The 24,120-nt window shown below is 41.3% G+C and overlaps 1 protein-coding gene across 1 annotated transcript; it reads right to left on the bottom strand.

Moving 5' to 3' along the window:
* Window positions 1–236: 236 nt before the first annotated feature.
* On the bottom strand, window positions 237–23,877 carry DCAF12 (DDB1 and CUL4 associated factor 12). The gene is made up of 8 exons (XM_009275313.2): window positions 23,545–23,877; window positions 14,226–14,432; window positions 12,894–12,954; window positions 9,633–9,826; window positions 8,484–8,549; window positions 7,613–7,775; window positions 3,456–3,640; window positions 237–2,674 (listed from the first exon to the last, which is right to left on the bottom strand). Exons 1-8 carry the CDS (start codon window positions 23,875–23,877, stop codon window positions 2,516–2,518), a joined length of 1,368 nt encoding a protein of 455 aa, XP_009273588.1. The 3' UTR covers window positions 237–2,515.
* Between the last annotated feature and the right edge of the window lie 243 nt (window positions 23,878–24,120).

The following is a 24,120-nucleotide window of genomic DNA, read 5'->3' as shown; positions in this document are numbered from 1 at the left end:
CACCCAGACCTGGAATATGCTTCAATTAACAGATCAACATGAGGGCTAGGATTTCCAGACCAGGAGTTTTTCTTTAGCACCAGTAACACTAAGTGCCTAACTAGTAACTGTTGTTTCAGCAGAATTGAGGGACACTCAAGTAGACTCAAGTGTCCAGTTTCTTTCACTAAGTGCCTAACTAGTAATTCAGCATTCAGCAGAATTGAGGGACACTCAAGTAGACTCAAGTGTCCAGTTTCTTTAAAAAAAAAAAAGCAGCACCTCAAACCAAGCCCAAATAAAAAAACCTAAGCAGAACGTGTTCCCTATGACAGAGTGATCTTACACAGTAGCTGGAGGAGTAATCCTAGAAATGCACATCCTGCCATACTTCACCAAGGCTTGTTTTTCTCTGTATACTTCCACTTTTCAAAACCCCTAAAATAACCAAAGCAGTTCTGTGATGGCAACATACAACACAGGCACCATTATGACATCTTTAAAAAACAATGAACAACTCTAAATAAAATTTGAGAGCTCCTTCGCTACCCCATGGTATACAATTTGCCCCTTTTCAGAGAAAAGCCTGAATAGCCACACATGCAGTGCCGTGAACTGATTCCGTTTAAGCAACCAACCCAGAAGGAAAGTAGAATTATGAAACGCTGCAAGAAGATCTGTTCGTGAAGCACCCGTGTCAGTGCTCAGTGCGAGTCAATTATACTTCTGGGACAGGTACACATCTGGGAGAGCTCTTCTCTTCCCAGGATTTCCACCCGGATGGGAGGGAACTGCATTCCTTGCAAGATTTCCATCCAAGTCTCCACTACCTAATGGAAATTAAGCCTAAGGCTCACAGCTTGGCATCACTGCTGAGGATACTGAATACAAAGATGAGAGGGACCGCAAGGACGCATGCAGACTAGCTTTAGGCAGCCTGGCAGGAACTGCGTAAGGGACTAGAGCTACTTTGCAGTGGTGGCTGTGATCTCCAGCAGAGACAGGAGAACAGAGCATGTCCCAGCCTTGTGTTTCTTCTCAGCTTCAACCAACTGCCCATTTGGCACCAGAGCAGTGAGGTACAGGCACACTCTGCTCCACCAGTGACAGGGGCAGGGGCAAGGCATTCATCCCAGCTGAGGACAGAGGTGTCAGTAACAAGCCGAGTTTGGTGCCTGCCAAAAGTTGAGGAGGAGCACCCTGCAGTCCTGCGTTTTAGCTGAGTATTAGGTAGGACCATCACCCTGGAATGCACAGGCTTCACAGCTGGACCTGAAGGGCATTGGACCTATTCTCCCCACCCAGTTCCACATGAAGTTCGAGGGAGTCTGAATGCAGAAGGCAGCAGGGGATTTGGGGAAAGACTGAGCCTCTCCTATAGCAAGCAGGATGACAGCAGATGCTAGTGCAATGTGAGCTAACAGCAAGTTATCTTGCTATGTTGAAAGCTTCTAGCTTGCATTAGTTAAGTCCAAGATGCACTCTTTAACCTTGGAGGAAAAAAAGAGTTTATTCATTCAATTGGCTTATTAGAGGAGATGATCAACCAGAACAGCTAAAACAGAAAAGTTTCCACGACCTGGGACAAAAAAAGTCCTGGGTTTCAGGCAGTTTATGAAGAGCCCATGAGCTGCCGCAGCAGCATACTCAGGAACCTTGGCTCATCTGGAAAATGGATAGATTTAGTTCATTTTGAATGACAAGAACACTCATGTCCCTAGCCCCCATTTCCTCTCAGCACCTCTGCAGGCCCTCAGTGTAATGTCACCCTGCAATAACAGCCTACGCAAACTCCAGTTGTGGAAGCTGACACCTGGGACAGGCAGAGAAGGAACAGAAGATCAATTTTTGCTCCTGGCACTGCTGAAAACTACAATTCAAATACAAATGCACTTTTGAGAACTCCTGCACATCTGCAGTTTGGGCTCGATGGGCAATAACCCTGGGGAATCCGTCCCTGGGCTCCAATGAGTACAGCTTAAAATTAACATATTCCTCTACGTATAAACAGTGTCATTAGACTTGTACTTTTAAAAAATAAGATCAACCCAGGCCAGGACCAGGCTCTGCAGATAAAGTAGTAGCTTATCTCTTATAAATATTTTTAATATTTTTTAATTACAAGTAGTCCTCACTCCAGGTAATGTAACTGACACAAAGTACCTGCACACACGCAGCCCCTAGACTTTCACAGAAAGCCCAGGAGCAACCACTCTATAAGAAAGGAATCCTACCTCACAGCAAAGTAGGGGAGGGGGCACAATGGCCAAGATAGCCTAAATGTGGGGGAAGAGTCATTTGGAGTAAATACAATAAACAGGGATTTCAAAAACCCTTCATATAAAGGATCAAGGAGGTTAAAGCAAAAAACTGGTTCAAAAAGATGTACAAAACTGTTGGAGACCAACAGAAAACTCTGCCAAAAAATAACTTGCATTTAAATCAGAAATCAATGGCATCACACAATTCTGTTGTTAAAAAAAGAAAAAGAAAAGTGGAAATCTGTGTACAGATCAGCATTTATAAAGAGTTATCATTAGCTCCAGAGACCAGCGTAATTCCCATGAAGTCCTGATGGAAGGGGGCCTCCTGCCACAAAGAGTTTCGTTCCAGACGAGTCGTAGCAGTGGGTGTAAACAGCATTTGGGAAGAAATTTATGTCAGAAAAATAATTCCTCCACGTTTCATCATGATTCTGTTAAAGGAAAGTTCAGACTGTTATTGTTGCCAAACAAACCCAAAACCTTGTTGCACAAAAGCAGAAGGTAGCTTCCAGAGCCTAAAAAGGGACCTTTTCTGTTAATACTCCCTGAAGTGTCAGACAGATGAACTTGAAGATACCAGAGTTGTCCTGAAGCTTTTTCTGAGGACATTTGGGCCAAACATCGGGGGGGGGAAGGTTAAGGGTAGGGAAGATACCAAGTTTCATTAGTTTTTAAAGCTACATCACAATGATACAAAAGATAATGTAGAGAAGTTAGACAAAGCCATTAACTGCTTTATAACAACATACAGGAAATTGAACTCAAGTGCCTGCCACGGCATTACCTCAGGAAGCCACAGTTTCTGAAATTGCACACAATTAAAATAAATCTCTCTTACTTTGAGTACCACATTAGAGTAGCATGTTTTTGAAGGAAGACTATGTACTTTGTGTTCAAGATTCTGAAAACTGGAAGTTAGATTACATTCGAAAATATAAAGATATAAAATCTAGTTGCTTTATGAATCAGTACATAAAAGTAGTCAGTATGCCCTACACTCAAGCAACCAACCATTCAATACTCTTTCATAAAGCTTTTGTAGAAAGCAATTCTGCAGTACTTCTTGCTTTTCATGATTACAGTTATTGGTTACATGATCACTGTTTTACCGGGAAGTATTTCATACAATAGCTCCCATTACTACAAAAAGAACCGGTTCGAGCCCTACGGCACTCCTGTGTAAAGGGTCGCCTACAGCTATGAGCTACTCACCAGCCAGCCTTTCCCAGTAGTCAACTTCAAAATTTCACTTCCTCCTAATTTCTGCTTCTGTCCATAGCAGGCACGTGGGGGCTTTTCATCCAGGAACCTCTGGGCTCTGATATCATAAAACAATAAGGAACCTTGCCCCGTTCCCACAGTGATGATGTGCTCGTAGAAGCTCACCGATCGAATACCTGTCAAACAGAGAAGGGACATACAACGCAGTAAGGAAGATGGACGCTTTGGCTCTGCACCGCTGCTGCTTGATGTCTAGTATTTTCTTTAAGAGGAATTACCTACTAGTATTTTCCACAACACATAAGTTTTTCCACTGCTATGGAGCAGTGCAGATAAATCCCATTGACGCTACTGAAACAGCAGCTTCAATTACATACACTACTTCTCTGAGGCCATCAGCTACAATGATGGTGCACAGTAAGAAGCTTCACTCTCAGCAGGCCCCAGCTCTGCCAGATAAGCAAAGATCATAAGCCATTTAGGATCAAGAACAGCTTTGTTCTGTCTGCCACGAGCCTCTAAGTGAACACACCATGAGCAAGTACATGGCAGCAGAGGAAAGAACGTCACATTGGTTTCCTCCATGAGCTCACGCCCTATCTAGCTACCTGCCAAGCTGCAATAAGTGACCATGTGAGAAAAATTACTGTCCCAGCTGCCACCAAGTGCATTTTGCTGACCAACAGGCTAGCTGTAAGCAAATATAACCATAATAATCACTAGTTGCTCTGCTGCTAAGATAGATCAGGCTCTTAAATAATTTTGGAGGTATGTCCATTCAAATATTCTCATGCAAGCACACCTTACTCTTTGTAGCTGGCACTTTTAGCACTTTACCCAGCAATGAAAGCAGACTAGGAATCCTACAATGTAAGTGACACCATGTTACACCAGCATGTGGGAAGCTACAGCAAGTTTCCAGTCCAAACAAAACATTCTAGCACAATTCAGTTATGCCATTAGATTGAGTAAAAGGAGTACATTTTGTTTTTGCAAAAATCTAAATCTGAAGCCTCAGCTAAACAAGGATCCCTTGGAAACAGTCTTGGGGAGATTCTGTATGTAAGAATTTGCAAAGTGTCCTGTCATCTCATCTCTATTTATTGTGCAAAAGGTTTGTTTTGTGTAAGCTCTACCCCAAACAACTCTTCTACACAGATTAAACCCCACCCCATCTGTGCTTTTCCTACCTGCACAACATGATGTCAGGTTATAAACTCCGGGGCCTTTTAAGCCCTTTTTAAAGTACCACTGAACTACAGCCTAAACAAGCATTCAAAGAGGAGCGGAAAAGAAGCAAGTTATGCCAGCTACATCCACATGCCAACTGCTGTCACCGTACCACATGGGACTGAACGTCACAAAACTTGTAACATACTGGAATACACCCAGCAGGACACGTGACAGCAGAGATCCGAGAGGTGTGGATGTAGCCAGGGAGTTTCCCCTTCCCCTTTGTACAGAGTCCTAACTAGAAACACATCCTCATCCTTCCGCCTCCACAACCTGATGCTACATACACAGCCACCAGCATCTGTGACACACACTTAGAACAGGCAAGGCCACATCGTCATTCTCCAGATGTGAGGTGAATTCTTGGCTGCAAGCTTAATAGGTGAGAAACCACTGTACAAGTCTCACCTGCTGAATTAGATTTACCAGATTCATATAAGAATCTCCACTTTAATTCAGAGAACTACAAATGCATCTGAGCAAGTTGGAGACGTCTCCCCTCGCCGCCCATTACAAGGGCCTGGCTCTGGCAAATACCTGCAGAAAGCTTTAAGCCCTCTGCAATCAGCAAGAGCAGTCACTTGGGTAAGAGGAGAAAGGCACAAGAGGGGACCTCCTCTTATTTTTGCTCCAAAAGTGCTCTTAACAAGAAACTCAGCAGAACACTTACCTAACAGAAACAAGTGATGGAGTATGAAAGCAGATGGCATACACTTTCCAATGCAATTTATTAATAAAAAGCTGTAAAATGCAGAACGACTGTGGCTTTCTCTAATTAAAAAAAAAAAACTAACTGAAGGAATCCATGATGTACCCACTACTAAGAGGATGTTTAGAACAGGCTTTCAAGGACAGCACTTCAAATTGGGTCCTAAGGGGCTGAAGTACCTCAGATTAATGATTCCCATCAAACTAAAACCACAACCTGTGCCTAGAACTGATCACAGTAAGCTCTCCAACATACCCAGCACTCTACCACCTGTGGACCTGAACTATTTGGGTCAGCAAATTGCATCTCACTCCTGAGAGGCACAGAGGCTCTGCATATCCCAGAAGGAAATGAAGACGCAGTAGCATGTCCTACACAAGGAGCAGACAGAGAGCCCATGCTCCACAAGCTCTGTCCACTACATTAACATTGCTGCCTTCAGGATATAAAGACAGGGGCACACGACATAGCACTGCATGCCAGCTGAGCAGAAAGCAATTGCTCTTGCAGATCAAGAAGTAGAGTTCAGGGCCCGAACTTCCCTGTACGGCTGCTAAGAAAAGCAACACTTAGAAGATGCACTAAAAAGCATTAGCTACCTTCTCATGTAGAGCAGGCAGGGTTACACTGGATAAAACCCAGCCCCAGTCCCAGTCTTTCTAAGCAACGACCTTTCTCTGACCTGCTTTTGTATGCAACACTAATGATCTGAAGTTAATGTGGACTTATCACGTTCAGCAGGTGCATTTGAAAGCTGAAAGCACATTCGGGTAACACTTCAAAGCACTTAAAAGTCAACCCAGATTTTAGCCTGCAAATCAATAAACAGCCTACTTTCCAGAGGTGCCGCACCGCTCCAAGTCCCAGCGAGATCAACAGAAAGTTGAAACACTCAGTATCTTGGCAATTAATATTACCTAAGTGCCTCCACCACCATGCCAAAAAAGAAAGATCCGCCTACTATGCAGAACAGAAGACAACACTGAACAAAGGCTTTCTCCAGACGTGAACTGGAAATGCCCCAGAGATACTACCTACACATAGATCATCCCCCCAACCAGGGATGATCACATACTCAAGGCAGAAGCTTTCAGCCACCAGCCACCACTGGGCACCACACTCCAGTGTCTTGGTATTTCTTCCCTATGCTACTGAAGGGTGACAGTGTCAAAGACCTCCACAGAGCCCTCACTGACTGCGCGTCAGGACAAGGGCTGTTGCTGGTAAGATGTTCAGGTGACAGCATGAGCTGGTGAAGCACCTTTTCTCATATTATAGAAGCTTCTCCTGTATCTGAAAGAAGCAGACCTTGACATTTATCTAGACAGCACCATTCAAACTCCAGTAACCACATAAATAAAACTTTCCTAATCCTTGTCTACATGCATTCTCTTTTGATAACTTGCCCAATTTAGAGATGATGCCTAGAGCCAAGCTAAATAAGGACTGAAACTTATTAGTCTGGGATTAATATGGTTTAAAATGGGCATCACAGCACAGTGCCTTCTCATGCTTGAAAATAAAGGGCATGGGAAGAACCTTATGGGACCATGCACCCTGCAAGCCCTCATGCTTGGCCCTGGTGTAAGGTTCAACTGGACATACTGCATCCACATCAGAAAAGGAAAACAGCACTCAAATCTGCCTTTTTTTTTTTTTTTAAAGAGTGAGCTTTTGTATATTTAAAGCAAATAAATACACATCGAAAACTAAGAGTCTCATTCATGGCTTTAAAATTACAAAGCAAGCATTCACTCACAGCACAGACTCCCAATATGATAGCACAGAGCAGACAACATGCCTTTTTTCCCCATTCCCAGAGAAAAATGCAAGAATCGACAGTATTAATAGCAGTACAAAGACTGGATTTGCTTTGAGATGAAGTAAAACAGAATAAGACGCAATAAAAAATAAGTAGAAGTAAAATGCACACTTTTAAAAGTTTAGTAATATTTGGACAGTGTACAATTTAGTTGATCATAAAAGCACTAATGTTGTCTATCATTAGATTTCAGAGTTGCTTTTAAGTTTGGTTTATTGGTTGCTCAAGGAATATGGTCATAAAAGCAAAACCTACATAGACTATTAATGATTTGGTCTATCACATGAAAACCCCTTCCTATTTACTAAAAGCTTATCTTACTGCAGTCTTAATAGCTACTTCTGCAAGCAAACCTTTTGAAGCACCCTTTGACAAGTTTCTTACCACTGCCTCGTTCTTTGGAACAGACGGATTTAACATTGTGAGAAGGCTGCCTGGGATCCAGAAAGGAGACATGTGCCTGTGATCCTACTGCATACACTGACCACTCCTGACCATAAGCCAAACACACGTTCTCCCTGCAGTATGGCAACTTTGTGGAAAGTAACTGGAAACAGAAGAAATAAAAATCAACCCATTATGAGAAAAGAGCAAGATGTTAACAGAACAATTCTGTAAACTCTGTTCAAGGAAGTTGCGGTGAAAAAAATAAAATGCAGCTAAAAAGTAAGTTCACCACAAAAATAGAACTTCAAGAGAAAAGCAACAACCTGATGCAGAGAAAAAACCCTGAAGGAGATGGCAAGCCTTATCTGAACCAAACTGAGATTTAGAAAGGCTGAAGCCAAGTATTATGCAAAGAACAACAAACATTTTGTCAAATTGTTTTACATCTTTCTAAGCTGCTGTTATTTCTTCAGCAGGTGTACACAGACATCAGCTCTCAGATGAAAAAGCTTATGTCATACACTAGCATAGATACGTCTGCGTTTGATCTGCAATTATACTTCAACAAGTGCACTTCCTTTATGAACACTGCTGATCAAGTATCCATCATACTCTATGGAACTGTTCACTTCAGCTCACCCAGAACTGGCAGAAAGTTAAGAGCACTTCCCACCCTCCAAAATAAGGGGCGTGGGGAGCTCCTCTCCTCAAGTTCTGATTTTTAGGACATTTCATTTTACATAAAGCTTTTAAGTGTTTTACAAACACTGCTGCTCTTTCTTCAAGCATTTGAAGGAGATGAAGAAGAGTGAACAGCCTTAACTGCCAGACAATTTTTGAAATTTTACACCAACAAACAGAAAAGCACCTTCGATAGCGTGTGCTCTGCTTTCCAAAGATGAAAATACCCATCTAGAGACACAGCTCCCAACTCCTATAAAAAAAAAAGTAAGAGAGTTAGTTTCTGTATTATACATGTCCTTACAAATTCACTCTCTCTACTAAGCAGGCTGCATACTCCAGACTGAACTCATCCATAATCCTGTACATGCTTATCAAGATAAATTTTCATTTTATACTGATCTTGATAGAATGCAATACACCACAAAGGTGCCAGGTAGAATAAGAATTAATAAAACAGTAAATAACGAAAAATAACTTTCAAAAGTAGAGATCTTGTTAGACAATCAAATAATGAATTATTAGACAGCACAAGCTAGAGTTGGCAATTCTCTTCAGCAGCTCCCACACTGATTCTGACCCTGAAGCAAACATTTCTTTCCAGGCACTGCTCTACTGAAAAAGCTATTTGAAGTCTCCATCACAGAGGAGTAATTAACAGCTCTAGTGAAAAATAAAGCCCACAGGAGCACCGTGCTTCTGAAAGCACACCCACCTTCGCTTCAGACCACCTCTGTTCTTTGAGGGCAGAAAGAAAAATAGTGGAGGATGAATTGCTACTCCCACTAGTAATAACAAGAGATCGGCGCGGGGGAGGTTAACATTTACTGTTTGTCAAACACCAACAAAATAACACCGAAGCAAGCACTGGTGCCTGCCCTGTGTGTCAGTTACCTCACTTGCTGAGCAATCCAGTAACAACTGTTCCATCAGAACAGGAACTGCCTGAATGTCAGCAGGTCTTCATGAAAGGGGAAGAAAAGCAGCAAGAGCACTCAAGAATGGGATTCAAGCTGCAAGAGGTGTTTTGGTGCTTTATCTGCTTCTTGTAAACATTCCCCTGTTCCGTAGGGTGCAAGTATAAAAATCAAACCCACAAAATTGTTCCTTCTGAAAACATACATTTTTTTTTTTCTACTGGACTTCTCCATTCACTTGGGGCAGAAGCAGACATAGCAGATGAAGGCGACCATCTCATATAAGAAGGATGCAAAAGGATCAGGAGAAAAAATATTAGGCTGCTTCTCTGGTATTTCTAATTTAGATTACTTTTTTCTTTTTCTAATACGTACGGACAGTTTTAGGACTTCTCAACTGTCTTGCTTATCTTACTGACCTTGTTCTTATTGTTGAAAGCCAATGCTCGGACTTTGCAGTTGTCAGGATTGGTGTTCTCCTTGGGGATATCCTTCAGAGCCCTGTGTGTTATGTGGGCATAGACAGGAACTTGAGAGAGATTATGCCTGGCATCGCTTTTGGACAACACATCCTCTGTGACTTCCCAGAGACCCATCGAACCATCCCGGGAACCTGAATAAACAGTCCATAACAACATTTTACATACACATAATTCCCCTTCTTAAAAAAGGAACTGCAATAAACAATAGGGTCTGAAAGAAAGAAAGGATACTATTAAGTTAATCTAATTGAACACACTGTTGGTGCCTATATATTAATTATTATTAACAAAACTATGATTTTGCTGAGTTTACTGAGCTGTAAAGTTCGTAACATTGTGAACTCATTGTCAAACGGTTTGTCTACACGGTTTCCAAGCAGCTATATCACCTCATCTGTTTTCAACTGATTAGGATGCATCAAAAACCACAAATCTGTACAACAATCACCATTAGAGTCACATGCAGAATAAACTCAGAAGCAACTGAATAGCCTACACATTCAGCCTGGCTTACCAAGGCTGAGATTGACAGTCTGTTAAGCCAATATAAAAACCTCCAAGATAACTCAGTTGAGTTTACACCAATTTGGGTTCATTTGATTTCTGCCAGTATGCTTATGGACATGTACACACACATTTGTGAACTGAACAGAAACAACTATTTCAAACCACAATTTGTATCAAATCTATTTTTTAAATTATTTTTCTTAAACCCATGCAACCTTTTGCTTAAAGAATGTAACACAAGAACTCAGGCTGAACAAGCAAGAACTGGTTTTATTTTTCTACTGAATTTGAAGATATTAATCCAAAATATGAATTAACAAGAGTAACAATACTGGATGAAGAAAGCTGAATGTCTGTGGTTCGTAGATCAACACAGGCTTAATCCAAGGCCCTATACCCATCCCTTCCAGTGTTCAGGCAACTCACTTCCATCTAAGTCAGCTCAGACAGATTTGACATGTACCTCAATCTCTTCCCTACGCAATGTGAAAAACACATCCCTCCTTCTCTCCCAGGGAACGCATTAGAAGTATTTCATGTCTTGAAGATGCCAGAAAAAACTATCTACATCAGACTGTTAAATTGATAGGCTTTGGTACATCATAGGGAATAAGCTGCAAAGACACTTAAGCAAAACATCTTGTTGCAATGCAGGTGGTCCAGCACAGCAGAGATGGCTTCGCCCCCTCACAGAGGGATTCAGTCATTTGTCACTATCACCTACTACAACCAAACACAAAAGGAGCTTCCTAATGGCACTGCATAGCAGCAGAGAGCACATGACACTACATCCTGCCAGTCAATTTACATGCTGATGGCTTTTAATGGCACCTAATCTTGTTTGTTATGGAGGCTGAATACTCAGCAGTAGAATTTCTAAACATCTTGACATACTTTAGGAGGAAGCTGTCCCTTTTAATAGCCCTAGCAGGGGAAAAAGTTCAACGTATGTTGTTCAACTGGTTGGCCTTGAAGCCAAGGACAGTATCGTTTGTTACCCTAGGCTCATGCCATCCTGGGAATTATTCATCCCATCCAAAGCTTTTGCCATGGAAATCTTTTCATCCAGCCAGTACAACTGAGTGGACTGATGCACTCTCCCTCAGCTATGGCTGCTTAGTCCAGAGTTTAATTTTATGCTTATGGACTACTGAAATACACTGCTGAAGAATTTACAAGCAGAGCCCTGCCTTCTTCTTGCTGAAGTTAACACAAGCAAGAAGAATAATCAAGCCCCTGGTCCTCTTTGTACTCTTTCAACAGTTTTGACGGCAGTGAGAAAATACACTGCTGAATCTCGAACCTCAGGCTACATGATCGGTGTGATCTGCCATGGGACCAAATGCCCTTTTTTCTTCTTGTGGCATTTAATCTGTCCCAAGAAAGTCACAAAAAATTTGCATTTAGTTTCTCAATTGAGATAAAGATATTTGCTATATCCTCAACGTTTGGAGTTCAAATATTTCTGCTCCCCGCTTTCAGATACAGTTGTAAATCAAAAACAACGTCAGAAGTTAGTCGTCTTTGTTTCCTCCTGATTAGGATCACCAGCGAAGTTCTGAAGAACTCAGTTTAGCAATCAGACTTGCTAATTGCTTTCAACAAGTTTTCCCTGGTGTCTCAGGTCTGAAGACTAGAACCTGCATCCTGCTGTAAGCTTCATACAAGAGAGGACATGGCAGTCTTCTACTCACACCTCCACCCTTGAGCACGCAGAAAACATCGAGAGCAACACAGTTCAACCTCACATGCTGTGCCTCTGTACCACTGGGTCCTTATCTTTCCCTTGGATATCTGTAATCACCTCTGCTGTTCTCTCTGAGCTTACTAGCTGACAACGTTTTTTTAATGAAGATATTTGGGTTGGAGACTTGCAAAGATGAAGTTTTACATTAAATTCAAAATCAAATTCCAGGATTAGCTTTTTGGTTTTGGGGGGAAAAAAAAAGAAAAGAAAAAAAAGAAAAAATCTCACTGAACTAACAATTCAAGTATTTGATTTTTATGAGACTGTTACGATATTCTGTCACCTGCAGTTTGGCACCTCCCTGTAAAGAATACTACACCCTGTCAGCACAGACAGTAAACTACTAAATTAATGCAACAGCATATTAGTATTGCTGCCTTCACCTAAGTAATACTTTATGAAGTTACACTGATTGTCCAACTAGTTACTAAAAAGTCAGTAACTGACCTTTTCTATTACAGCCTTCTGTATTAACTGCCATAGCATATGTGCATGTACATACATACACACACATATACATACAAAACAAACTGAGTTTTCATTAATTAGTCTTTCACAGGATTTCAGGAAACCAATATTGCTCTGCTATATTCCAAACTTATTAAATGATAAACAACACCCCTCTTGAAATTATTCTTCTTGTGTGGAATCCTTCCCTGTAATTCATTTTAGGGATGTTCAGAGATTCTCTCACGGCAACAGCTACTGGAAAGGCAGTAATATTCCCTCCTATACTAGGAAAACCAAATCTAGACCAGGGCCCTACAAATAAAACAAAGTGAAGCACTGTACTAAGACCAAGAAAGGTTTAAATAGCCAAGGTAGTTCCAAGTGGTTTCAAATGCCCTGATCAAGGTGCTTCCCTAAGACCTATAAAGTGCTGTGCACCAGTATAAAATTCTGGAAAGGCAAAAAAAAGAAGAGAGAGAAAAAATCCACTTTACCAGAAACAGCCATAGTATCACTGATCCACGCAATTGAAAATATCCAATCCTTATGTCCATCCTAAAAGAAAAAGAGACAGATTTTTTTCTGTGCCATTATACCCTAGAGTAGTCTCAAAGCAGACAAGTATTCTTCACTTTGATTTTTAGTACGAACTCAGAGGACAGACCTACATCAAAAACATACAGATAAGATTCCAGTATCAAGCTGGAGCAGTTTAAGTACCTAACAGTAATTTTAACTTTTTTTTAATTTTGTAGTGTATCATTAATAGAGAGCAATTAGATGATGGAAAAACAGGTCTCTGACCAAGGACAAATTGATCTCAATTCTAAGGACTTAGATTTTTTCCATTTTGAAAGCAGCGCTCTTCACTTCTGTAAAGTAGCTACATACTTTTATTTCCTCAAGTGCACATCCCTACTATAAAAAGTACCCAAAACCTTATGTTTACAATGTATGACCTACAGATTAATTTTTCAAGACTATTACTTCAAGAATCTTTTCTTTAGCAGGTGAGAAACCTATGGGGAAAAAACAGAACATAAGGCTCTAGTTCTGTCTGAAAAGCTGCAAAGTCACAGCAGCACACCAATGAATAACAAGTCATACAAATCTTCAGAGTCGAGCCTTTCTGCAGCTGGTTATCTGCTACTGCAGAAACTCTGACCTGACCTCTGCTGTTGTAGTTAACATCTTTGTGAAGTCCTGAGTCAAAAAGGAGAAATGAGAGAGAAGTGCTTACAGGACACCACTATACTCATTTCAGCCTTTTGTCTTTTTAAGACTGGCTATTTTAAAAAGGCCTCATGATGTTTCAGAAATATAAGCAGTACCAGAGTCTATCAAACTGCCATAAGCCACTGGGTTAGAACTAATCCTCAAAGCCAAGTTCTGCCTCTGGAATAATACATACGCAAGCTGCACTGGAGAAGGGGAAAATCAAAACAGCTTCTATCAACTTTTCAATTTCTCAGAAGAGCTTTTTCACTAAAACTAGTTTCAGAAGTCATCACCACAATTAGACTTTAACATTTAGGATTTTGTTACATTTTCAGTCCTTAAAAGTAATCTGAAGGAGACCTGAATGAGGGCGAGGAAGAAGAAATTTGACTCGGAAGCCTGAGAATTGTCTCACATGTTTGTGTACTCACTCATATTTAAGACATCTTGTCAAAAAAGACAACTTAACTGGAAATGTTTTCAAGCGTTCAGAAATTCGCTCTCCACTACAGGACTCCCAAATCTTAATCTTGCTCTGACCTTACGCACTTCAAAGTAGTAATTCTTGTAAGTGACAGAATTAACTTTCCCCGAATACTCCCACTTACATCTCCCACACAGACAGGATCGAGTGTAGGCAGACGGTAAATTGCAAGACTGTTGGGGTTGTCTCCACCTGTGGCTAGAAGGGTCCTCGAGGGGTTGAGCTCAATGGCATGAATACCACATCCCTGCTGGTTGACCATGCCGGGTTCACGATCTTTCAGAATAGGAATCTTGGTAATTTGACCAGTCTGGACATCTACTACAAATAACTGGGGAAAAAAAACAGGAGATGTAAGTCATCATCGAACAGATAAGAAAAACAAGGTGGTCAAACATCCTCCCTATTTTGAACTGACATTCTTCCCAAGTTGGAATCCACAAATGCTGCAAGTATGGCTGAAAAATGCATAAATTCCTTCTTAAAACAATTAAACTAACTTAATTACAGTGGGTTTTATTTCAAGCATCCCATTTGGTTTTCACAGCCATAGAAGAGAGAAGAGAGAAATTTGTCACGGGAGGTTTCCCATTTAACAAAACCCTTGAATCTAAAACTCTTTTCCCTGTTCAATACTGTGACAAAACAATATTCTTTTCCAGTTTCCCTGTACAACACTGAGAAAAAGACTCATCTCCAAACAGCCAGTAAGCCCCAGGGGGCTTAGCACAAGTCTCCTGCCTCCCAGATAAGATACTTACCGTGAAGTTTCGGCTTTGGCAAACTGACACTTTATAAATTCATATAATTGGAGTTTATTTTCTGGTGTTACACAGAGAATAGTAACTAAATATAGTACTGCCAGTGCAAACATCTAAAAAAGATATCTATAGCTACATACCTCATTCCGCAAAAAGACTAGAAGTTGGAGCTCTATGTCACTGTCCCCTTGAGAGAAAACTCAGTTATACAACCTTACAACTCTTCAAGCAGACATCGTTATACCCAGAGTTGCGTCAGTTCAAACATATATGACCATAGGGTTACAGTCTAAATCAGAACAAAGGTTTACATCGCTTGCCAAAGTGCACTTTCATTTGGGAGGCTCTTGTGCTGGATCATTTCACAGATGTTGTTCAGAGGGCAGCTGCACGAACAGTCAAATAGGTGTAATGGAGGGGACAAAGCCCTGTGAGGGAACATGAGTGAGAAGCAAGGAAATGGAGGACCTGAAGCTGACTTGGCACTAACGAAAATTATGTAGAATCACAGCCCAGGATTATAATTAAATTACACACACACACACCCCTTAAGCTTCTTCCTTCTGTAACCAAAGAAAATTGTCTCAAAGCCTCTAGAAGTGAACTGAAGATGGAGAAGACAACAACAACAAAAAGAAAACTCAATGCAATTTAAAAAAGGAAATTGTTCTGAAATCCTTTGTCAGACATTTCTAGGACAGAAGAGAAGTCTAGAGGTTCTCAGAGAGAAGTTATAAATACAAGTTGGCTTTGGTGAACTCTCACAGACTGTAGATCTGTTCTTTAACAAGCGTAAAAAAACCCAAGAAAATTTAGCAGCATATCTATTATTCTTGATGTACTGAACTAGCAGAATATTAATGTCAAATCAAAATCTGATGAAGTATGGTATGTTAAACTCATTCTACCGAGAAAGCTGAAATACATTCATCACTATTTGTGTGTTGTGTCTAGAATTATGCACCTTCAACCTGCAACTGATCTTCCTCTGCAGTCTTGCACAAATAGATGACTGTTCCTACAGGGACCGAATTTTCATGTTTAGTTCTTTATTTCGCATGCAGGTGTGGGGTCAGGCAACAGCTGAAGTGCAGCTGAGTAGGAGGGAGGCACTCCTCACTTCTCCCAAGCCTTACAACGCAGTTCACCACCTGAGACAGCTGGTAAAAAAAATGATGCACACAGCAGCCCCTCTGCCCTAACCACGTCCCTGAAAATTAACACCTGCACTGTAGGATCAGGACCAGTAATTCCCTCTCCTCTCATCCTCCCTTGTCCTTCCTCTGTGAGTGCATACCCTCTCTTCCTCCTCAGTATTTCCTTCCAGCAGAAAGGCCCAGTTCCCTCCCCTGTACTCCTTCAGCTACTGCAAAAAAACCCCAAACAAAATCAACAGTTAAGTACCTAAGATAAAGGCTTGCAAGTGTCATCTGCAGGTCCTAAAGCTGGCATCAGAAGTGCTAATTAGGAAAACATATCCACACCTCAGGATGTCCACAGACTCTGGAAAATCATGCTTCAGATGAAAGAGATTCACACTTTGAAGAGCATCTCAACAGGTATGAGGACTGCAATTAAAAACCCTTCACATTCTCCAGTCTGACACCACTGTCATACATCCGTGTTTGATACTAGGTTAATAAAGACTTACTCTAATGCAAAAATCCTTTAGCTAAACTCTAAATTAATTGGGCTGAAAAGATAAAGAACTTTGAAACACACAACGCTGGAGCATCAGACCCTCACACTTCTGCCCTGGATCTTCAACCTCAACATCATTTTCCTCTAACAAGTTTCCAAATTAAGATATTCTCAGAAGCAGCAATAGGACATATTTCTCACAGTGCTTTCATCTGCTTGTACCCCACTCTAATCCATCACCAGCCCTTGAATTGCCTTGTCATTTCCTCACTTTTCTCTTCCAGTTGCCTAGTATTACCATAGCCAGAACAGCAGCTGCTCTTAGGGCAAGAAATTTCACACAGTTAAGGGACTGGTTTTGTAGTTTCAGCTGTAAAGTTTTAAGCAGTAACTTCTCTCCTTGCTTGGTAAGGAACTTGGCACACTGTGTGTAGTTTAAAAGCAACCACCACCACCCTAGCATAAAATAAGTCAAGCACTGCCTGCGTATGCTAGGACTCTTGCATCACCTGGGGCAGGCCAGGAAGCCAGAAGCTCACATTTGCAAGCTGCACGACTGACAAGAAATCTTCCCTGTAAATCCACCAAACAGAAGCCAGGAGAAGCCAAACAGTTGTTAGACACTTCTAAAGCCAAAAAGGGAGAAATGTTAAGAAACAAGATAGGCACCCAGCTAAGAATGCAGAAAATTTGAATACCGTTTTAAGAGTTTTAAAGACACTATAGTAAATAAAGTACAAAATATCTGACTGCTTTTAAACAAGTGCAGCCAAAACCACAGGATACAATGACATAAATCCGAAGAAAAAACAGAAATTGGCCTACTTCTTCCAAGCAAACTGGTACCTTCGCTACTTTTGAAATAAGTACATCTGCAAATAACTCCAAAGCTGCCTGGCCTCTGAGAGTCTTGACTAAGTCCTGATAGATGAACTATACATTTTTTTTTCTTTATCTCAAGCAGGAATAAGAACTTCTTTTCCAGCTACTCATTATACAGAAACTAAATTAAACCAGCCACAAAAACTTTTCCTGGATGAAGTAAACTCCCACCAACGTCCAAACAGTGAGCTGTGCATATTTGTCCCTTGATTTTAAGCTTTGCACATAATTCAGTTCTTCCTGCTAGTAGAATGTATGTCAGCCATTAGCGTGTCAAATAACTTGACATCCAAGATTTACCAAGCCAGGATTGCTTTGGCCATCTGCCAGAAGTCAAAGGACGACACTTCATCTGTGAGAAACGGAGCAGACTCAGCTATCGTGTTCTCCGCGGGACAACCTTGTTCTAGTATGGAAACAGGCTGGATGACATGACAGAGAGAAATTCATCTTCCCTCTTTTCTTTTTTAAAAGCAATTCAGATGTACAGCTTGTAACAATGCTATCACTTGAGGATCAAGGCAGACAGGCACAGGTAGGTACTACAGTTGTCATAGCCATGAATCTTTATGATCTGGCCCAACTTTTCACACCCCATGAGATTACTAGCTGTATGCTTATTTTCTTTTTGGTTTGCAGAAGTGGTGAGAAGTCATTCTGGCAAATGACCGTTTGACAAATACAATTACTATGTGGCTGTCCCCTTTTCAAACTGCTTACAATCAAGATAATCAGGAAACTGCCCCACTTCATGACTAAGGAACTTCATTAATCAACTTGCCAAAAGTAAAGACTGTGGAAGGGAATCGAGTATCAGAGGACCAGGGTCTGAACTGCAAAATCCATCCTCCTCTTATATACAATACTGAGAGCAGAATGGTTTGCCAGGCTCTTCTGTCAAGTCTACTTCCATTTTTTGACCTGCCTTTCGGAGACAACAGTTTAGGGGGGGAGAAAAAAACCTAACCAAAGTTACCAGTTCATTAAATGTAAGTGCCCTTCCCATGCATCTTTAACTAAAAGCACTGACTTTATACAGCAAAATTAAAAAAACAGGCCTGTGAAATGCCATTTCAAGACAGCACATAGACTCTCGTGTCCTCTGCTGCTGCCCCTGCACACAGAACAGCAGATGAACAGGCAGCCCTATCTTTTAGTTGATAGTACAAATCGTAACAAAAAGAAAGTGTGACACCCTGAGCTACAGCATGTTTTTATGACACAAGCAGGACGGACATAGATTTACAAGGCACAAAAAACATGCATGAAAGACTGCTTATTCTTCACACAAGAAGTGCTCATGATGCGCTCTGTGCCCCAGCTTTTCACATACTGCTCTCAGAAATCACAGGCACATTCCTGTCATTCATACTAACATTTGAAAGAAACCAAGATAAACACATTGCCTTGCTAAAGTTAGGGTCACTAAGAGAGAATCAATCGTGACAAAGTTTCACAATTGGCTTAAGCCAATCTTTTGAGAATCCACAAGCTTCTTCCTCACCCACCCAAACAGTCTCACCACCCTCGTGACAGCAGCTAGTGCTCAGGTAGGCTGTGAGGTCAGCTGGATCATATCTCTGCCTGCAGTGAAAACTAACCCTACAAGAAAACCCACCTGAACACAAAGCAGCAAGCTGATCCAGCTGACTCCCCCGCCACGCGCGCATCAGTGCCAGCAAGAATGAACAGGTGGGAACATCCCATTCTGCAACAGCACAACTCCAGACCAGCTGAAGCTGGTCACAAAAATTTCACCCTCAGCCAAGCTGGAAAATGACATCATTGTTCTCCTTCAAATTTGTTTTTTACTAACAAAACAACAAAAGCAAGACAATGCTTACAGTATCATTACACCAATAGCATTGCTGGTCACACTGAGTAGCACTGTTTGATTTTCCCTAGTTCTCAGTCTTGCCTTTTAATCAGATTGTAAACATCCCTCTTTTTTATGTTCATAAAACGCCTGGCATAAGGTTCTTCCATTCTATGGCAATACAGATTTACTAATATATGCCAAGTCCCAAAGAAATGTGTAGTCTTTAAAGACTAAGCTATCAAACCGGTATGTTTCCTTTCCAGGGGAGATCAGAACACACACTCATCTTAGCACAAAACCTACTCACAGGTTGTGCAGTACAGGCGACACAAGTGGGTAATGGCCTTACACATCCTCCTTGAAAGGGTCCAAAGAGAAACAATCCAGAACATAGTGACCATCTGAGAAGTGAGCAGTGGTAAAAGCAGCCAACAAGTTGACTGACTCTGAATTCACATTCCCAGAGACAAGACCACGCAATCAGGCACTCCACCTTGCTATGAAACTCTTGAAGCAGTACTAGCTAATGGGCATGCACCTTGACGTCACCGAGTTTGTTCACTGCCAAAATCACATTTGTCAGTTTTTATTTGTGTCTTGCCCTCCGTGTTTAATTCCAGGAGGTTGACAGACAGTTAACACATGTTGACAGATGGCAAAGGATGGAGAATTGAGAGACTTCGCCTGCTAAAGGGCATCTCTACCACCCACACCATACCTGGCACGGAAACTACCAGACTTTGAAGACAGACATGGGTATCACATGCAGTTGACAGAAATCCAAATACCCTTGAGACCAGAAACAACACCTGGCTATTTACTCACAAGCCACTGAAAAGAATGTGAATGGAAGTGTCAGTTATAGGCATCAGAGTCCTATTTACACTGAGTTTCAGTCACTGTTCAGTGGACTTTGAGCAGAGTTACAAACTGCGGGAGCATGACTTCTCATTCCCTCCCTGGGATCAGAAACGAGCAGTCTTCTTGATTCTTCATTACATGTGCAAAGCCAGAAGATAACGTTAACTTGCAAAGCAAGTGGAAATCATTTTCCCCACACAAAGTCCATATTCATGGATGGAAGAGTGACTGTGCACTGTATTCTCACCACTACAACCCCAGGACTGCAAGGCTAGGTTATAATTGTATGAGATGCACAGAACAGACATGGGATCTATTGAACAAATTAGAAGTCTCTAAGAAGAAACAAGAGCTGGTGATTTACAGCAGGGCATCCAAGGCAGCATACGCATCCACCAAAGAGAGAAAAGGTATCAGCTAGCATTCAGAAAGCAACCCATTCATGCCTTGGAAAAGCCACCTGAGAAAACAGAGGAGAGCATTCGGTAAGGAAGTTTTCAAACACAAATACATCTATCAGGCCTGCCTGGGGAAAAAAAAAGAAAAAAAAAAAGAGCAAACAAAAGTATTAGATTCCAGGCAATTATATTCTCAACCAACTGGAAACTAATAAGCTGCTTGTATTTAGGGAATGATTTACAGCTCTTGGATTTTTTCATCCTTCACAATTAGCAAAAGAATTATGTCCTGAACACATACACAGAACTAAGGGAACCAAAGAAGCTGCAAAATGATTATTGGAACTTCTTTTTAGAAGCTGCTTTACTCTTCATAATTTCCTGAAATAGTAAAAAAAAAAAAGCTACAGCAATCTCATGTTCAGTGTTTTCATTTGCCGTACGCTTGCCTCCTACATAAGTCTCAAAGTTTCTCTAAGAAGCTTGAACAGAAGACACTGATTACAGACAGCATCATCTTCTGAGACTTCACCATATCAGCCCTTGGTAATTTAGATGCCGTGGTGACACACCCTAAACGTCTGCACCTCCCAGAGGTTTGCCTGCTCACTCATTTGAATTAGAAAAACCTTAAGAAGCCCACTGCATACAAGATCTAGGAGATTCTTGCAAACATGAATCCTGCCCCAGAAAAGCCCAGGTGATTGTGTTTGAATTTTTAGACACTCGAATGCTTGTACAGATTCCATAATTCTAAATCTATCAGAAAAAGCATGCACCTTTAAGAAACCCAAATATTTGATTTACAGCTGGCCAACCGTGAGCACCAGGATCCACTGGAGAACAGTAAAGTTACTTCATATACACAGTCATACCCAGGAGTATTTCTAAGGATAAAAAATCACGCCAAATAATTAAACAAGCTATAATCCTCATTAAAAATAAGCAATTGACAAAGAGCTCCATGTTCTCTTCAGTGTTTATAGTGACTAGGACTGTCAAGTGCCTAAAACCAAACTTACTCCTCTATGACAGGAGTGTATTTTTGTTTTGTTATTAAAAATAGTGAATCCTTCTGGCACAGCCTAGCCAAGGGCAATTTATAAATTAAATACTAAAAGCTCTCAGTGCCACATTTGAGCTTGGATTAAAATAACTGCTATGGTTCATATTTTTCTGTTGCATTAACTTTAATTACATGCAACTCCAATGCAGCAACACCATTAAAGTCAACCAAGTTGTTTTAGATTTACTCCCAACTTAAATGCCACAACTTCAACATATGAGAATTGGCAAAGGAATTCTTCTTTATTAGGTTGCTTACTCAGGAGCTGGGAGAGAAAATCTCAATTAGAGTGTAGAGTTTAACGCTCTACTTGTTCAAGTGTGAACACAAAGCAACCAAGCTAAAGCTATTACAGTATTCATAATTCATATACAATCTTTCACAATGCTGAAGTGACTTCTTTTGTAATCGTTGTATTTTGCCTAATAAAAGATGAGGTCCCTCTGTAACATTAAGTCTAGCTGTGGAAGCATACACTTCGTTGCAGCGTATGCAGTGGGGAAAACAATATGGTTGAATCCCTCTTCAGTTCTGCGATTGTTTGGTCCCAAACAATTTTCTGCAAGGTTGCGTTAACAATGCACTTGCCCATTTATCTTCGCTGCAGCAGCGCTTGAACTACAGAAGTTACAGAACACAGCAAAACTGCTGCAGCTCTATAAAACACGCAGTCATCTTGCTAGAGTAAGCAAGATTTTTTGAGAGCTTGTGTTTCAGCAGGAGTTTGTCTCCTGTAAGCTGTGTGTCATGAACAGTGCTGGCTGCTGACTGGCCGAGGTGATGAACACATGTGGAGAAAGAAGGCAGAGAGATTCTATTTCAGGCCTATTCCTGTTAAAAGACTGTTTTGTTTATACAGCTAGGCCTTGCTTCTTAAGAGCTACTGCATGAAAGCCTCCCGCCGTGTAACTATGAATAACAACAGAACATCTGAAATGAAAAAAAAAGTACCACTGTCCCTTGCAGGTCAGATCACTAAGCGTGGCTTCTGCACAAAAAAAAAATCTTGAGGCAAAGAAACAATCGCACCAACTGATATACATTGAGGTTTAAGAGCTGTTTGATCTATACATTCCTTACAAGGCTCGATTCATTTCTATGGCACTAACCAACTTGCAAAGAACAAATTTGGGCTTTTGCACTAATTCAATCAGAACTTCATACACGAAATTGCAACCTCAGCCAATGAAGTTGGGCTACTAACTCCGGCAGAGAAAGTATTACCTAAGAAGTATGTTTTCCTACATTTATTAATCACATAGAACATTATTTTAATATTCCCCTATAATGTTTCAAATCCAAAGCATCACTTGAAGAGTCTGAAGAGGTTTCAATTTTTGCTGAAGCATCCAAAGGTACATAAACAAGGGAAGTTATTTGAACACTGAAAACAGATTTACAGTGAAAAAATCACGAAGTGAACAAGCAAAAGATAGTCCTGAAGACCTGAAATTAATTTTTTAGGCTTGGAACGATTATGTAGCTACTCTGACGAATATCTGGAGTTTAACCACAGTTTTTAGTTTTGTAGCAACTTTTCAAAGTCAGCAGCACAGAACCATGCGTAAAACCAAACTGTGTGAGACTGAGCATAATGAAAAAAAGAGTCTTACTAGCAACTTCTGCCAGGCATGATAGCTACCATTTAGCAAAGCTAGCGGCATTCGCATTCACTAACTTTCTGTTTGCAGGACAAAAAGAAAGATCCCACCCCATTGCTGCTCTCCATCCCGCAAACTGATGTGGATCGCTCTGTGCGGATTAGACAGATGCTGCAGCGAGGTACAGGCCTCGTGTTCAGGTTTGCAGCCATCTGCACAGCGACATATTTTCAGATGAGAACGGGTCATCGTTAAGCATTACCTTCATTCAAAATCAATTGTGCACGATTTTGACTCTGCTCCTAATTACTTCCTGATATTTCCCTTGGCAGTCTACACACTTCGATTACAGTAAGCATCATTCGGGGGTGGCGTAATTCACAGAGGGAAGAGAAACAGAGAGGTGGCACTTACTGTGTTGCATTTTGTCCCACACACCACTTGTCGGTGGTTCAGCCACTGGGAGGCAAACACTTTATTGAGGGTTCCGAGGTGAAATTCTCTCTCCTTCAGGAGGCTGGGAAGCTGCTGGGCTGCGTATCCGTGCAACAAGCGGTGATAGCTGGACTCGTTCTGCATCCTGACCTCTCTGCCTTTCAGGTAGTACACCAGAGACCTTTTCACCGGGGGGAGCCTTTTCCTTTTGTGAACTGAGTGATCCCACCCATACTGTGGAAAATAAACACGGAAATCAGATAAGGCAGCTAGAACAAACTTAAGACACGACCCTTCTAAATTCAAGGACATTCCCCAAAAAACACTGAGGTCTTCCAAACTACCCATGGAATACCGCACACGAGGATTAACTCGGAAATGCTGACGCAGCCTTCAGCAACACAAAATTAAACACAAATATTTCCTAAAGAAGTAACACTGCGATCGTATCAAAACCGGTCCACACCGGTTCGGCACCGCTCAGACGCCAGATGCTTATAGAAACAAGAGCAAGCCGAGAAGCGCTTTAAACGGACGGGGGCGGCGCCGGCAGCC

This window comes from Aptenodytes forsteri, unplaced genomic scaffold (genome assembly GCF_000699145.1).
Source record: "Aptenodytes forsteri isolate BGI_AS27 unplaced genomic scaffold, ASM69914v1 Scaffold266, whole genome shotgun sequence".
Lineage (NCBI taxonomy): Eukaryota > Metazoa > Chordata > Aves > Sphenisciformes > Spheniscidae > Aptenodytes > Aptenodytes forsteri.
Note: the sequence above shows the minus strand (reverse complement) of the source record. Positions and strands in the feature narration are given on the sequence as shown.

Bases quoted from the DNA above. Each gene is read 5' to 3' on its own strand.
- DCAF12 (XM_009275313.2), bottom strand. From the start codon at position 23,877: ATGTCCTTGAATTTAGAAGGGTCGTGTCTTAAGTTTGTTCTAGCTGCC. The intron at 12,955-14,225 runs GTAAGTGGGAGT...TTTTTCTTTTAG, and splicing joins ATCCTGTCTGTGTGGGAGAT to GATGGACATAAGGATTGGAT. The intron at 2,675-3,455 runs GTGAGTAGCTCA...TTCCTTTAACAG, and splicing joins CTACTGGGAAAGGCTGGCTG to AATCATGATGAAACGTGGAG.